At 54.2% G+C, this 12,776-nt stretch overlaps 1 protein-coding gene across 3 annotated transcripts in view; it reads left to right on the top strand.

The window, feature by feature from the left end:
- MYH9 (myosin heavy chain 9) overlaps positions 1 to 12,776 on the top strand; it is a 110,540-nt gene that overhangs the window by 62,857 nt on the left and 34,907 nt on the right. For 2 of the 3 annotated variants that reach the window (XM_033232826.1, XM_033232827.1), the window contains 9 exons: positions 642 to 669; positions 1,462 to 1,555; positions 5,987 to 6,079; positions 6,686 to 6,749; positions 7,616 to 7,714; positions 8,150 to 8,293; positions 8,883 to 8,978; positions 10,177 to 10,295; positions 11,730 to 11,882. In XM_033232826.1, the coding sequence (XP_033088717.1) occupies positions 642 to 669; positions 1,462 to 1,555; positions 5,987 to 6,079; positions 6,686 to 6,749; positions 7,616 to 7,714; positions 8,150 to 8,293; positions 8,883 to 8,978; positions 10,177 to 10,295; positions 11,730 to 11,882 (890 nt within the window). Of the gene's footprint in view, positions 1 to 641; positions 670 to 1,461; positions 1,556 to 5,414; positions 5,658 to 5,693; positions 6,080 to 6,685; positions 6,750 to 7,615; positions 7,715 to 8,149; positions 8,294 to 8,882; positions 8,979 to 10,176; positions 10,296 to 11,729; positions 11,883 to 12,776 lie in introns of those variants that run through there. The other variant, XM_033232828.1, reaches the window with a different exon arrangement.

Below are 12,776 nucleotides of genomic sequence, written 5' to 3'. Positions count from 1 at the left end.
AAAGTGACATCATTGCACGCCTTCCACTTGCCAGACACCAAGCTGGTACGTTCACATGTCTTGTGGACACAAGTACTGTTATCCCACGCTGCGGAGGAGGGAGCTGGGGCTCAGAGAAGCCTGCGCACCTGTCCCGGGTCTCAGGCTGTGAGGCAGCGTCTTATCCCAGGGCTGTCCCGTTGCAAAGCCAGGCCTCATCGCCCCTTCTCCAGCCTCTTAAACGGTGCTCCTTCCTTCAATGGGGATGGTATTTAGAGCACCTGCAGTGGGCTTATTTCTACCAATCTTGGCCCCCAGTTATAAACACACCGGGCAGGTCCCACTCAGCTCCCAGGAGAGTCGACTCCTGGAGAGCTTTCCACACACTAGTTCCTCTAGGGTGGGAGACACAGAACTATTTCTGGTTTTCTGGTGGGGGCTGGACAGTGTGGGCGGACAGTCTGAGCTCCTGGGTGGCAGGAGCAGCTGCCCAATGGTACTCTCCCCCGCAAATGCTCCTCCCAGCCAGGTGTGAGGGTGGGCTGCGCAAAGACAGCATCTGTGGCACTGTACTCCGTCTGGGAAATGGGCAGCTCTTCGGGAGCAAGCGGGGGAGGCTTTTGTATCTGGTAGGAGTTAATCTGATGTTTCCTTTGTTTCAGACCGAGAAGATCAATCCATCTTGTGCACGTAAGTATTTCTCCATCTGGGTAGTGGTTCGTTTCACCCCAATCTGTTCTCATTCTTGAGGACTCCTACCGAAACCACAGCTGGGGGTGGTGGAGTCCCCGATTCCCAGTTCAAGGCCCCCTCCTCTGCTTCTCCATGGGACAGGACTTCAGTTTGTATGTTTGCTACTCAGCGATCCCACTGCATGGATGAGTTCAGTTTGAATCATCCTTCCTCAAGGAGCCAGTGGGAAGGAGGGTGGCGCTTATGGCAGAAAGGAAAAGCAAGATTTCCCCACAATCCGGCTGGGAACCAGCTCCTCCATAACTTCTGGGCGGAAGGCATTCCTTCGTGCTCTGGATGGTGGCTTTTCTTTACCTGGATTGAAGTAGACACTGGGGCCTCTCACCCTCCGAACTTAACAAGGAGATCCATAAACCCCATTGCCGAGAGAGTTAATGGCACAGAACATTCCTTCAAGTGACGTTTCAAAGGAACATGTACAAGTGCCTTTGACCCCTAAGTCCACAGCTGCCTAAAACTGATTTTTAAAACACTTGGATGTGAAGGCTGCCAAGTGACCAGGGCAGGCAGTGGATTTCAGTTGACTTCTCTCCGGCCCCTGGAGAGCCATGGGAAGTGGACTGCCTGAGGATTCTAGAGCATTTATGTGGCAGTTCCTTTTTCTGCCACACATTGGGTCCTTCACGGGCACCTGACAGAATGCGAGGCAGTGGAGTGTGCAGTGGGAAGGGACAGAGGTCAAGGACTTGGCCATGTCTAAGCCCGAGACTTCCTTGCCTCTCTTGGTAGGGGTGAATCTGGAGCTGGCAAGACAGAGAACACCAAGAAGGTCATCCAGTATCTGGCGTATGTGGCGTCCTCGCACAAGAGCAAGAAGGACCAGGTGAGTGCTGTGGTCCTCGTCCCCGCGGCCGCTTGCTGGGCCTTGGTGGGATGATGGAGGAAGAGCACTTAGTGGTCATGGCTTCAGCTTTACTTGAGGATGCTTTGGGGAATGAAGCAGAGGCTGGGCCCATTCCCACTGAGGCGACGGCGTGGCCTGTCCTGGGAGTGGTCCGGCGATAGCAAGCCCGTTCTGTCCTTGGCCTCCTAGCCTTCTGAGTTGCTGTGGAAACTGATGGGGTCCTGGCGTTTGCGTAGGAGCCTTCTTGGCGTTTGCAGCTCATTGCTGTGTGTCCTCCCCTTCTGAGGCTGGAAGGCAGATTCCAAGACTTGGTCCTCAAGTTGATGGAGGCTTGAAGGGCCTCAGGCAGACCTGTGTTTGAATCCATTTCTTTTCCCTGATGTTGAAATGCCTCTGGGTGGGCCGGGCGCGGTGGCTCACACCTGTAATCCCAGCACTTTGGGAGGCCGAGGCGGGTGGATCACGAGGTCAGGAGATCGAGACCATCCTGGCCAACATGGTGAAACCCCGTCTCTACTAAAAATACAAAAAATTAGCCGGGCGTGGTGGCGGGCACCCGTAGTCCCAGCTACTCGGGAGGCTGAGGCAGGAGAATGGCATGAACCTGGGAGGCGGAGCTTGCAGTGAGCCCAGATCACGCCACTGCACTCCAGCCTGGGTTACAGAGTGAGACCCCGTCTCAAAAAAAAAAAAAAAAAAAAAAGAAATGCCTCTGGGCGGACAGCCACCCACCCCCACCACCCCAGCGAATAGAGAAAGGGCAATTGGAAAGTCATCTCACCTCCATTTTTTTCCTCTCCCTTTTGATGGATTATGGTTGAACCAGCAGCGTCCTCGCTAGGTGAGCTGCACGTTTACTGCACGTTCTGCACTGGGAATGCGTGTTCTGCCCATCGTGTGCCCTTGAATTCTGTATTTTGTTCTAAGCAGCTTTTCACCCCACACTTGTCACTTTCTGCAGCTAGAACTCTTCTTTTAGGCTCAGCTCACTGACTGTCTTGGGAGGAGGGGCTGGGTGTGGCACACAGTGACCTCCTGTGCACTCTGAAGTGACAGTTCCTGCAGAATGGAGATGGGCCTCATACCTAGTTGTTCTCAGAAACTCCAGTCATGCCCAGATTTCCCCACAGCGCACCATAGCTGTCATGTCCCATGCAGAACCTGACCCCGGCACGGTGGACGGGAACTCCGCTCTCATGGAGCCCTCCACGCTCTGTGGTCCAGACCAGATGCAGATGGCTGGCTGCCCTCGCCTGCCACCGCCGTGCCAGTCAGAAGCAGTGCTGGGGAGTTCTCACGTTGGAGTTTTTCAGAGGTTGGGGTGATCAGACAAGCATGGCTGTGGGATGCTGTCTCTCAAGCACACTCTTAAACTCCCCTGTGAAACCTCAGTGCCAGTGCTGTTCCTTGAAGCCGTCAGGGGAGCTTGGTCGCTCCCAGCGGCGGCTCCACCTTACTGGCGTGCCGTGTGCGGCATTCGTAAGTAAGGAGGGGTGTGAGTCTGCATGCAGGTCTGGGGTGTGGCCTGCAGAATGGCCTAATGAGTACAGTCTTCTGGAACCCAACCAAAAGTAACTTTTCATGTGCCAAGCTTCTCAAGGCATTTGGAATCTTTTTCCATGGAGTGTCAGGAGTTATATTTAGAAACTAATAAAGTTTCTTTTCTTCTCTCTCTCTCTCTCTCTCCCTCTACCCCTGTCTCCGTATCTCCCTCTCTCCCTGTCTCCCTCCTCTACCCCCCATTTTGCATTCTTTTTAGGAGACCTATTTTAAAAACAAAGCTGTGAGGTTAGGAGTTCTCTAGCCGTGGTTTTCCATCTCTGAATTTGCAGTAAAATCCTTTTCCCAAGTATTTATTGACTGCCTAGTATGTGACTGGTTCTTGGGAGGGTGACATTGGAGTCCCTGTCCTGGAAGACAGGAGACAGGACACAGAGAGCAGTGAAATAGCTCATATGCCTTACGTCGGGGGTTCCTGTTGTAGAGGGGAAGGCAGCACTCAGCAAAGACAGCATGCTGGGGTTGGGGGTGACAGTGGGAGCCACGTTGTCAAAATGCAGACTTTGCTAGGCACCCTGTCCCTGCCCTGAGCCCACTAGAGTGAGGGAATAGGTTGCCCCAGGGTTCCAGTCACAGCTCAGGCTGTTAGTGTGAAAGGCCATTGGCCGGTTTGGTTGATTTCCTTGCCTGAAGCTGTGCTGTGATTTTCCACAGGCAGCCGGGGCATGAACACCCTTGAACGTGGTTTGGGAGCTAGCAGTCTCTCACTTGCAGTGGCCAAGTTGAGCCTCCCAACACCAGCAGAGGGGTTGTTCCAGACCTCACCTTGCTGTGGAGAGGCCAGGTTTGGCCTGGGCTGCGGGTTGGCAAAGCAGAGCTTGGTCCAAGGAGCTTTCTGGGCAGATGCCCGGAGCCTAAATCGTGACCTTTGCCTCTCCCTGGTCTGTTATTTGTGTACTTGTTGGGGCTCCCTGGCAGAAACACCACCCAGTGAAGACCTTCAGAAACCAATGGGTAACCCCTAACCTTAGACAGTACCGCGTCACTTCGTGTTACGCAGATTTCATTGAAAAATTAAAATCTCTTCTGTGCCCCATTAGATGTCAGTAGAGGAAAAGCCATAGGTTAGTCATCACTGTTGTCAGCAGGGAACACGGCTCTGGAATCTGAAGTGGCTGCTCCCGACTTGGCCCCGCGGCCCCACTTTCCACAGCAACAGCGTGTGGTCCCAAACAGAGGCCTCAGTTCGCCTCCAAGCCAGGGCAAGCACAGGCCCTGGAGGGGGCCGCGCTCCCTTCTGTCTGCGGGAACGGGAGCGGTTCAGCCAGCCTGGCAGCCTGGCAGCCTGGCCTGTGCTGTGAGAGGAACGCGTAGTGGGTGGGGGAGCCATTCTTATCCAAATCTGGCTCCGTGGGCTGCCTCAGCCGACTTCTCAGGCCCGCCCCAGGCCTGTGGGTGGAAACCCGGTGTCCAGTTACCACTGGTGCCCAGCGCACATGTAGAGCCTGCTCTGTGGGCTTGAGCCCTGCCCTCTGACCTGGCCCCGCTGACCCTCCTTCAGGGGCGGGCACCAGAGCAATGCTCTCACTTGTCTGGATGGTTCACAAGCGTAAGGCTTCCTAGCCCTGGGTTGGGGGGTTCTGGCCTAGGAGGACTGCCAGAGGAGGAGGCTCTGCTCTGTCCCTTGTGGTCTCGGGTGGGCTTCCAGTCTGGCTTGGCTAGACTCCAGAGTGTCCCCGGTGCTCTGCAGATGAGTCTCGTCTATGGCAGGTGTGCTTGTAAGGCCAGGGTCCATGGCTGTCCTGGGAGTTCCTACTCCCAGTTTTCCTTGTCATCACTCACAGGTGGCTGCTGTTCCCAGAAAACCCTGGCTTGACTCCAGTCTTTAATAAATACAAAGCCTGGCCTGGCCCTTGTGTGATGTTCTTTCCCCCAGAGGGCACTCAGGCATTAAGGGGAACCAGCTCCCTAGTTTCCTCAGTCAGCGTTAGTTATTCCCTGGTTTCATGGGCCTGCTGCACAGGTGCGAAGACAAGGCAGTGGCTGACGGGTTAGGTAGGGGACTGGAGTTCTGCCACCCCGCTCTGCTGATTGACAGCTGGATGACCTTGAGCACGTCATTCCTTTCCCTTGGCCTCAGCTTCCTCTTCTGTGAAATGGGGCCACTCTGTCCTGCCTCCTGAGTATGGTGAGGGTGTAGGGATAAGAAGGCTCAAGGGTGCATTTTGTCTACCACAAAGCATCCCTGGAGTTCACAGCAGGATTTATTGACATTCTCAGTAAACAGCTTGCAGCCCAAAGTGGGCCTCATGGATCCCGTGCTCACTGCCTGCCAGGGTGGGTTTTGGGTGCAGCAGTGGAGGGGCTGATACAGAAAGTGAAGCATTTATCAGGACACAGATGAGATGAGCGTGTATATTTTCCTGATCCAATCCCCTCATTTTCTTTTCCTATGAAAAGGAATAAAAATGTGAGGGTTAGAGGCAAGGAGGTAGAGGGAAGCTGGTGTATACAGGGTGGAGACACTGTCCCAGGGTGTCTGTGCCGCCAGCTCGCTAGTTAAGGTGCTGCTTTCACATAGGTCCGCCAGGGCCAGGTTCCTAGAGTTTTCACATAGGTCCTCCAGGGCCAGGTTCCTGGAGCTGCGGGAGCTTCCTGCCTGCCGTTTCCAGGGCCACGGAAGTAAGTGCAAACTGACCAAGGTTTCCAAAGCCTGACGGGAAGGCCGCACTTGGGTGATACCGGGGCCTGGCTTTGGCTGGAGTGGCACTCTGGCGCCCACCCGGAACCTCTGTTCCTGGCACGTTGGACATGCTGACACGGCTCTGCCGTCGTACCCCTTCCAGGCAGGGCAGGCTCGGTAGCCCAGGTCGCTGCCCGGCCTTCACTGCACTCCTGGGTTCCTTGCAGGGTGAGCTGGAGCGGCAGCTGCTGCAGGCCAACCCCATCCTGGAGGCCTTCGGGAACGCCAAGACAGTGAAGAATGACAACTCTTCCCGCTTCGTGAGTAGCGCGGTGGCACCCGGCTCTGGGGACAGAGGGCCCTGCCCGGAGCTTTGGCTCATGCTGCCTTCTCCTGGGTGCCCTCCCCTCAAAACTGAGGACGGTTCAGACTCGGTGCTATTTGGCCTGTTTTGTGGACTAGGGCAGACCGAATGCCAGTTGGTGTGGACCTGCCCTGCCCCTCTTAAGGAAGAAGGCCACGAGTAGCTTCTTCAGCCTCCCCCATGAGAGGTGGAAAGGCCAGTGAGGGCACTGCCTACTCTGCCCCAGAGTGCTTTGCTGTCACCAATAGCCAGTTAGTTCCTGGGTCATTCAGAGAGGAACACTTCCAGATAACTGGTCTCTTTCCCCCTCTGCGAGGAACCTGGGTGTGGGATCGGCTTGTCTTAGGCTCATGGCCTCAGGCAGTGTGGCGCCTGAGTCCTGAGGGCCCGTGCGGTGCGGGCATAGGGAGCCCCTGGCCTGGCATATGGGTCCTGTCTCTGGGTTTTTTTCCTCCAAGCTGTGCCCACCGGAGGGGGGAGCGGGGGCCTCTGGTCTCCCCCTTGATCTCTAGCTCCCCATGTCAGGGGCACCCCTGATCTCTTGCTATCCTTTTTGACTTAGGGTAAATTCATTCGCATCAACTTTGATGTCAACGGCTACATTGTTGGAGCCAACATTGAGACTTGTATCCTTGTGGTTCATGGGGATAAGAGTTCTGGATCTGGAGGGGAGGCATGACCTCTGTAGAGAAGAAGCTGCCTCCTGATTCCAGCACTTTCCCCCTGTGGGCCTGTCATGACACCTTGTCTGTGGAGCTGGGGGGACACTCAGGATCGGCTCAGTGCAAACTCAACACAGAGCTTAGGGCTTGCTTTCTTTACGGGCAGGATAACCACCTGCTTGAATGGGATGGAGCTGTTGAAAGCCGTCTAGTGTGGCTCCCAGAGATGGGCGTTTGGGGGATGCTGCTTTATCTCTCCCGCGTGCCAGCGTTTAACCTTTGCGTGTGGGAATGTTCTCGTTCCCATTACCTGTAAGAATGAGACAAGGCTCCCGAGGATGTGAGCTCCTCTTGGACACGCCGTGCCCCTTGAAGGTGAGAACCCAGGTAGTTTGCTTTTGCTGTGTTTTGCCGTTTTGTACCATTCTTCCTTCCTTGTGAAGTTCAGTTCCTTTGGACGAGAATAAGAGAACAATGGAAGGCTGGCCAGGCACAGTGGCTCACGCCTGTAATCCCAACACTTTGGGAGGCTAAGGCGGGTGGATCACCTGAGGTCGGGAGTTCAAGACCAGCCTGGCCAACATGGCCCTGTCTCTACTAAAAATACAAAACTTAGCCAGGTGTGGTGGCATGCGCCTGTAATCCCAGCAACTTGGGAGGCTGAGGCAGGAGGATCATTTGAATCCAGGAGGCGGAGTGATCCTCCGCCGAGACCGTGCTACTGCACTCCAGCCTGGGCAACAGAGTCAGATTCTGTCTCCAAAAAAAAAGTGGACAGTGGAGGACTTGCCTTCCCCGCAGCTTGTGTTGCTTCCTTAACGTTTACAAAGATCTTTTGGAGAAATCTCGTGCTATCCGCCAAGCCAAGGAAGAACGGACCTTCCACATCTTCTATTATCTCCTGTCTGGGGCTGGAGAGCACCTGAAGAGTGAGTAGTCGGCCTGCAGCCTGACACCGGGACTGCCGGGCTCTGGGCCTCTTGCCAGAATTGGACCATAGACATCATTTGGGAAATGAAAACTTTTGGCCTTGGGTTTCGCGGGGAGAAGTGAGAGTGACTCCTGTTCTCTGCGCCATCCTAAGGATTTGATCTTCTGTTTCTGACCATGCCAGAGAAAAGCTAGGGTGGGTTGCACATGTAGCTGCCAATCACAGGGCCCTGGCGCTCTTCTGGGCCAGGAGATGTGAGTGTCAGAGTCTCAGACACTGAGGAAAGCTGAACGTCGCTGGCTACTCTGCGGTTTCCAGGGCGCGTCAGGGCTCAGGGTCTGTCCCAGTCTCTCCAACCTTCGAGGTCACAGCGCTGATGGAGCCTCTGCTTTCAGCACCTCGCTGAGGCGCCCTTGCCCTCCACCCCTTACAGCCGATCTCCTGCTGGAACCGTACAACAAATACCGCTTCCTGTCCAATGGGCACGTCACCATCCCCGGGCAGCAGGACAAGGACATGTTCCAGGAGACCATGGAGGCCATGAGGATTATGGGCATCCCAGAAGAGGAGCAAATGGGTACAGGGCTGGCCTTCCTGTGGGGGAGGGGAGAGTGGGGGAAGGCTGGTACCCATGCTCTCAGGGGCATCAGGGCAGACGATGGGCCGGGGGAGCCTGCTAGAGGCCAGGGGGAGGGGGAGGCCTGCAGTGTGTGGGAAAATGGTTCCTCAGATTTGAGGTTCAGGGTTATTTGTTCCTGGTGGTACCACAGGCATTTACACAGAAAAGGTGCAAAGGACGTGTCCTTAGCTACCCAGGGCCCAGGTCCACTGCACAGCCCTTGCCATTGGCTGAAAGTAGAATATTCATGTCCTGTCTCGGGGAGTGTGGAAGAAGCTGGGGATGGATGGGTGCTGTGTGCCGGGGAAGCCCGGCATGAATGGGAGTGTGGACAGGCCATGCTGGCCGGGAGCGGGTGAGCCCTCTAGGATGGCTGGGCCCACCACACACTGTTAGACTCAGACCTGGCATCCCTGTGGCCCCAGGGAGTTGGGGGGTGTCCCTGCTTGGCTTGTTTGGCTTGAGGATCCCTGGGTGAGTGACCCCCACCTCCGGGAATCACCATGACCCATGTGTGCTTCTGAGCCGCCTCTGATTGCACCCAAAGGCCTGCTACGGGTTATCTCAGGGGTTCTTCAGCTCGGCAACATCGTCTTCAAGAAGGAGCGGAACACTGACCAGGCGTCCATGCCCGATAACACAGGTAACACCCGGGGCCTCTCGCCGGAAATAATGGGGCAGGTGCTTGGCCATGGATTTGCTCAGGAGGGAAGGTATTGCGGAAATTCCGGACACCGTTCGTTTTAGTGTTAGATGTGTTTATGGCCATATATCTGTCGGTATTTTCTGTACAGATGTAAAACACACATCAACACGACCCTGCTTTTTTTCTTACCAAGTAAGCGTTTCAGAATAACTTCAACTTGTGATCACGTGGACCAGGGCTTCCCTCATTCATTCCTGAGACCACACCATTTGTCAGGACACTAGTGATTTCTGCTGTAGCTCCACTTTAATGGGAGCCTTGCCTGTGACTATGTCGGGATCTTGAAATTATGTGCTTGCCGCACCTGACTCATCCCCTTTGTTAGGGTTGCAGCAAACGACCCCATACAAGTTATTCAGTCTTAATGTGCCTTCCTTAGGGTCTCTCTAAAGATGTAACGCGTGGGTGTGTGGATTGTAAAAGACACTCCTGGCTGGGCACGGCGGCTCACGCCTGTAATCCCAGCACTTTGGGAGGCTGAGGCAGGCAGATCACAAGGTCAGGAGTTAGAGACCAGCCTGGCCAAGATGGTGAAACCCCATCTCTGTTAAAAATACAAAAATTAGTTGGGCATGGTGGCGTGCGCCTGTAATCCCAGCTACTCAGGAGGCCGAGGCAGGGGAATTGCTTAAAGCCGGGAGGTGGGGGTTGCAGGGAGCCGAGATCGAGCCACTGCACTCCAGCCTGGGCAACAAGAGCAAGACTCCGTCTCAAAAAACAAACAAAAAAAGACACTCCTATGGAATCCTGTGCTGTTCTGTGCCCCAACACCAGGCTGGCCTGCTCCTCTCAGTCCTGTTGGTGGGTAGGGACCTGCTTTTACACTCCAAGGTGTGTGGCTGAGAGTGGACAGAGGAGCCACTGTCGCCACTGGGCCTCCAGTCAGGATGCCTTCCTCCCTGCCCCGTGGAGGAAGTACAGCTGCCCTGCCCACTGACCTGCATGCGGCTGCCGAGTCGGGGGCTGTTGGGTGTCGGTGGCCCTGCTAAAGAAGGGCCGAGATTCGGTTGTCCTGGTAACAATTGCTCATTCACCCCGTGGCTTTCTTCCTCTCTGCTCCCAGGTCAAGCAGAGGGACTTGTTCTCTTGGGTCTAATTAGGACTTTTTGTCCCTCCCTTCTCTGAAAAATCTTAGCTGCCCAAAAGGTGTCCCATCTCTTGGGTATCAATGTGACCGATTTCACCAGAGGAATCCTCACCCCGCGCATCAAGGTGGGACGGGATTACGTCCAGAAGGCGCAGACTAAAGAGCAGGTATGTCCTCTGGGGCCAGGGCAGCTGCTGCCTCCCAGGTGAATGTCCCTGCAGCAGCACAGTTGAGGCTGTTCTGGGCCGTCCTGGCACTTTCTCATGACTCCCTGATGCAGTCCTCACAGCAACCCTGAGAGAGGTGGCGTCACCCCATCTAGAGCACTGGAGAAGCTTCATGGCGCGCCCAGGCTTCACGCCTAGGAGGTGCCATCCTGAGGCTGCATTGTGCCTCTTTACATTGAGACCGTATTTTGGCTGATTGGTCATCAAGGATATAGGCATGTCCTCTCTGGTGTAAAGCAGGAACTTGATGCCACTGTAGCTCAACTCCTTCTGGTGCCAGGGTGGCGGCTCCTGCCATCCTCAAGCCTGTGCCAAGTGGCTGTTTCTCTACCACCTGCTGCCTTGGGCTTGCCACATGTGCTGAGAGATGAGCAGCAGTGCTTGCTCCTTCCTGCCAGACTGATGTGCCTGCCTGCCCCCAGAGCGGACATCCCTCCCCGTGCGGACCGCTTTCTGCCTCTCTCAGGGGTTTCTAGTTTCTTTGATGGTGCTGGCCAAGGGTGTTTTTAGGGTGCCAAATCCATCTCTCAAAGACACTTGGAAGCTCATTTTGTTAGTCCTTCTCCCATTCTCCGTACACTGACAGCTCACGGCTGTTTCTGTGCAGAAGCATTGCGTGAAAGACAAGACCGTTGTTTTCAAAAGACATTGCGTGTTATTATTGCTACCTGTTCGTTTCCCTGACCATTAAGGAGAAACCTCTATTTTCTATTACAGAAATACTACATGACTCTTAATATAGAAAAATCGAGAGAAGGAAAACAATTCCCCGTGATGAATATCGTTGGGCAGCTATTTCCTACAAGACTTAAAAAAAAAAGAATTAAACTTAGTTCTCGTTCTGGCTTTTAATTACAGAGCTTTTCAAACATGTGCAAAACAGAGAAGAGGGGAGAGTGTAAAGAGCCCCACGTGCCCATCACGTGGGCGACTTCAGCAGTTACTAACTCACGGCGAGTCTCGGCTCATCCTTTGTCTTATCTCCCTCTGCCCCCTCTGCCCACTGCTTTATTTTGATGAGATCGGGCGTGTTTAGGGTGGTATGACCATAGACCGCTGCCTTATTTTGAAGCATCGCTTCTTCTATAAATCCTTTAGTGTGTCCCCATTTTATTTGGAAAGATCTAAGTTTATTGTCCCCATATCGTTAGATATTAGGTTTTTTCTCCTTTTCATCATTTTGAATAACACCGCAGCGAACGTATTTGTACATGAAAGACTTTTTTTTTTCCCCCCACATACTTAGGGCTGTTCCTCTAGGGGGAGGACTCGAAAAGTCCTCAGGGGGAGGACTCTAAAATTACTGGGGCAAAGGGTATGAGGGTTTTCAGATCCTTTGTATCTGACGCCACGCTCCCCCGGTGTGCCCCGCAGGCTGACTTTGCCATCGAGGCCTTGGCCAAGGCGACCTATGAGCGGATGTTCCGCTGGCTGGTGCTGCGCATCAACAAGGCTCTGGACAAGACCAAGAGGCAGGGCGCCTCCTTCATCGGGATCCTGGACATCGCCGGTTTCGAGATCTTTGATGTGAGCCTCACCCTTCATTACCCACCCCGCTGCCTTCTTGGCCTCTTGGTTGCCTTCTCCTTGGCTAAGAACCCTGCTTCTCATGGTCCCGCACCAATCTGAGTTGGCCATCTTGTTTGCATGGAGACTTTGGTTGGGTGTGGGTTTTTTTTTTTAAAGACAGGGTCTCGGCTGGGCATGGTTGCTCATAATCCCAGCACTTTGGGAGACTGGGGCCGGCAGATCACCTGAGGTCGGGAGTTCGAGACCAGTCTGACCAACATGGAGAAACCTTGTGTCTACTAAAAATACGTTAGCCGTGCGTGGTGGTGCATGCCTGTAATGCCAGCTACTCAGGAGGCTGAGGCAGGAGAATTGCTTGAACCTGGGAGGTGGAGGTTGCAGTGAGCTGAGATTGCACCGTTGCACTCCAGCCTGGGCAATAAGAGTGAAACTCTCTATCTCAAAAAAAAACAAAACAAAACAAACAAAAAAAAGGCAGGGTCTCGTTTTGTCACTCAGGCTGGAGTACAGAGGTACAGTCATAGCTCACTGCAGCCTTTACCTCCTGGGCTTAACCGATCCTCCCACCTCAGCCCCCTAGTAGCTGGAACTATAGGCACACACCACCACTCCCAGCTAATTTTAAAATTTTTTGTAGAGATACGGCCTCACCGTGTGGCCCAGGCTCAGTTAGATGTGTTCTAAGCTAAACAGAAGTGCTCATTTTCAATCAGAAATACTGGAGAAATGAGACTTTTGGTTTCTTTATTTTTTTTTGAGGAAGGGTCTTGCTCTGTCACCCAGGCAGGAGTGCAGTGGCGTGAACATGGCTCACTGCAGCTCCGACCTCCCAGGCATAAGCCATTCTCCCACCTCAGCTTCCCGAGTAGCTGGTACTACAGGCATGTGCCA

Source organism: Trachypithecus francoisi, unplaced genomic scaffold (genome assembly GCF_009764315.1).
Source record: "Trachypithecus francoisi isolate TF-2019V2 unplaced genomic scaffold, Tfra_2.0 Lachesis_group14, whole genome shotgun sequence".
Classification (NCBI taxonomy): domain Eukaryota; kingdom Metazoa; phylum Chordata; class Mammalia; order Primates; family Cercopithecidae; genus Trachypithecus; species Trachypithecus francoisi.
The sequence above is the reverse complement of the archived record's forward strand: the minus strand, read 5'-3'. Positions and strand labels throughout refer to the sequence as shown.